General features: G+C 42.9%; 1 protein-coding gene across 3 annotated transcripts in view; it reads left to right on the top strand.

Moving 5' to 3' along the window:
- EPDR1 (ependymin related 1) overlaps nucleotides 1–2,831 on the top strand; it is a 34,492-nt gene extending 31,661 nt beyond the window's left edge. For 2 of the 3 annotated variants that reach the window (XM_019631057.1, XM_019631056.1), the window contains 2 exons: nucleotides 1,147–1,355; nucleotides 2,501–2,831. In XM_019631057.1, coding sequence (XP_019486602.1) covers nucleotides 1,147–1,355; nucleotides 2,501–2,697 — 406 coding nt within the window. In that variant the 3' untranslated portion in view covers nucleotides 2,698–2,831. Of the gene's footprint in view, nucleotides 1–1,146; nucleotides 1,356–2,500 lie in introns of those variants that run through there. The other variant, XR_002122600.1, reaches the window with a different exon arrangement.
- Nucleotides 2,832–2,837: the final 6 nt, after the last annotated feature.

Genomic DNA, 2,837 nt, shown 5'->3' with positions numbered 1-2,837 from the left:
CATATAGACAATGATCATTTATAATACTTCTACCTGAAGAAAATAATTGTTAAGCTCAGATTTGGGATGGAGAAGAGACGTCCTCCATGGGGGTTATGGAATGGAGTATCACAGATTATTTATGTTGGCTATATTTGCTCACGAAAAGCCACTTCTCTAGCTCTTCCACCCTTAGGTATTTCACTTTTTGGTCAGGGCTGCAACCTCACTCTGCTCAACCAGCAGCATGGCCTGAGTTTTGGATTGACAGTCAAATGCGTAGAAACACAGCGGCTTCACCAACACCAAGATGGCATAGCTTTAAGAATGACACAGGAATGTTAACAGCACGGCATGTAGGCAATCATGGGCAGTCTGAGGACTCCCGGCTCAGCCTGGGAATAGAGTGTGCATGTGGGCATGAGACAAGAGGCAGAGAACATGAAGACAGATTGCATGGGAAGCCATTCACTCTGGAGTCCCTTCAGCTTTTGTCGTTGCTCGTCTCAGCTTCCTCCCCATATGTGAGGCTCATCCATTCTCAGGGCAGCTGTGCCTCCTCACCAAAGCCCTTTACTCATGACTGATAGTTGAGTCATTGGCGCTTAGGTGCCTGGTCCATCCTCAGTGAGTTCTGTCCTACACTCAGTATATGTACCCCCCGTAATTTCCTGTCCTACATTCAGTATATGCACCCCTGTAATTCCTTGTCCTACATTCAGTATATGCACTCCCCGTAATTTCCTGTCCTACATTCAATATATGTACCCCTATAATTCCTTGACTTACTGCTGTAAAGAGAGCTCAGCCAAGCCAAGGGTCAAATCCTCTTGTATCCCTGTGTCTGAAATATAGGTTACAAACCGTCTGTTAACCCAGGGCCAGGTCTTGCTGTTTGTATCCCAATCACAGAGTCTGGCATATGGTACTTGCTAAGTAATTGTCCAGTGAATATTCAGTTTTGAGCTCTGAACTTTAATTATTTCATATTCAGGTGGTTCATGTGTTGAGTGTTTATAAATAAGTAAATGATTGCCTGTAAGCAAAACTATTTATTTTCCATTTTAAGAGTAATTTTTAACCAAAGGATTTGGCCTTTGTGCTGATAAAAGGCATGGTGATTGTAACTTCAAATCCTGAGCTATTCTCTTTTAATCTGTCTTTCAGATTATTTGAATATATTTTGCTCTATAAAGATGGAGTGATGTTTCAGATTGAACAAGCCACCAAGCAGTGCTCCAAGATCACTCTGACGGAACCCTGGGACCCGCTTGACATTCCTCAGAACTCCACCTTTGAGGACCAGTACTCCATAGGGGGGCCCCAGGAGCAGATCACCGTCCAGGAGTGGTCTGACAGAAAGTCAGCTAGATCATGTAAGCATTCAAAAAAGTATGGGAGGGTTGCAGCTCAGGAAGCGTGATGGGAAAAAAATGTTCAGGTCCATAAGGAAGGTAGTTGTTAAGGAAGTTTATAAAATTGAATTAACGTCTCCCCACCCCTGCCACCCATTGAAGACCTCACATGTACTCTGCTAGCTGTATGGCACCAGGATCTGAGCATCATATTCGAAACACCTCAGCTTTCTAGCACCACCTGTATCTTTCTGCCACATTAGTTCTTATGGACTTAGTCTTGACTCTGACATTTAATGATCCCTCGCCTACCCCTGAGACCAGTGACATGGAAGGCGTTTGTTTAGGGCACATGTTAGAATTGAGTGCCTCCTTTTCTTTCCCCCATACAGTGACCAGATTTACTCTGATTATTTTGAGTGTCTGCTTTTATACATAGATGTGAAGCTCTTCTCTGCTCTGCTGCCAACATACCTACCCCAAACTGTGTAAAATATGCAGGTCTTTATGCTGTGGGAAACAGTATGGCAGTTCACCAAAAAATTAAGCATAGAATTAGCATATGACCCAGCATTCCTCTTCTGGGCATATACCCCCAAAAATTGAAAGCAAGAACTCAGATATTTGAACGTCCATGTTCATAGCAGAATTATTCATCATCATCAGAAGAAGGAAACACCTCAAGTACTCATCAGCAGATGAATGGATAAACAAAATGTGGTGTATTAAAACAATGGAATATTGTTCAGCCTTAAAAAGGAAGGACATTCTGACACATGCTACAGCATGGATTAACCTAGAGGACATTATTCTAAGTGAAATAAGCCAGTCACTAAAGGACAAATAATGTATAATTCCACTGATATCAGGTAATGGAGTAGTCAAGTTCATAGAGACAGAAAGTAGAATAGTAATTGCCAGGGGTTGGGGCAGGGAGTTTAACAAGTACCAAGTTTCACTTGGGGAAGGTGAGAAAGTTCTGGAGAGGGTGGTGGTGGTGGTGGTGGTGGTTACACAGCAATGTGAATGTACTTAATGCCACGAACTGTACTTAAAATGGTTAAAATGGTAAGCTATGTATATTTTACCACAATAAAAAAAATAAATAAATATAGGCATTTTGCCTGTCTTCTGTATTAAAATGTCAACTTCCCTTCCTCTGATAGATGAAACCTGGATTGGCATTTACACAGTCAAGGATTGTTATCCTGTCCAGGAAACCTTCACCAAAAATTACAGTGTGATATTGTCCACGCGGTTTTTCGACATTCAGCTGGGCATTAAAGACCCCACGGTGTTTACTCCCCCGAGCACGTGCCAGACGGCCCAGCAGAAGAGGATGAGCGGGGACTGCTCCTGGTAAGCCTGCCATCGTGAAAGTGACTGCACGGGACAGCAGACGCGGCGGCCTCCGCTCAGAACGGATTTGAGGCTTGAGAGATGAGAATCTTCTTTGAAGATATGCCATAATTTTAAGAAGATAAACATTGGTGTGGGTTTTTT

This window comes from Hipposideros armiger, unplaced genomic scaffold, assembly GCF_001890085.2.
Source record: "Hipposideros armiger isolate ML-2016 unplaced genomic scaffold, ASM189008v1 scaffold_981, whole genome shotgun sequence".
Classification (NCBI taxonomy): domain Eukaryota; kingdom Metazoa; phylum Chordata; class Mammalia; order Chiroptera; family Hipposideridae; genus Hipposideros; species Hipposideros armiger.
Note: the sequence above shows the minus strand (reverse complement) of the source record. Positions and strands in the feature narration are given on the sequence as shown.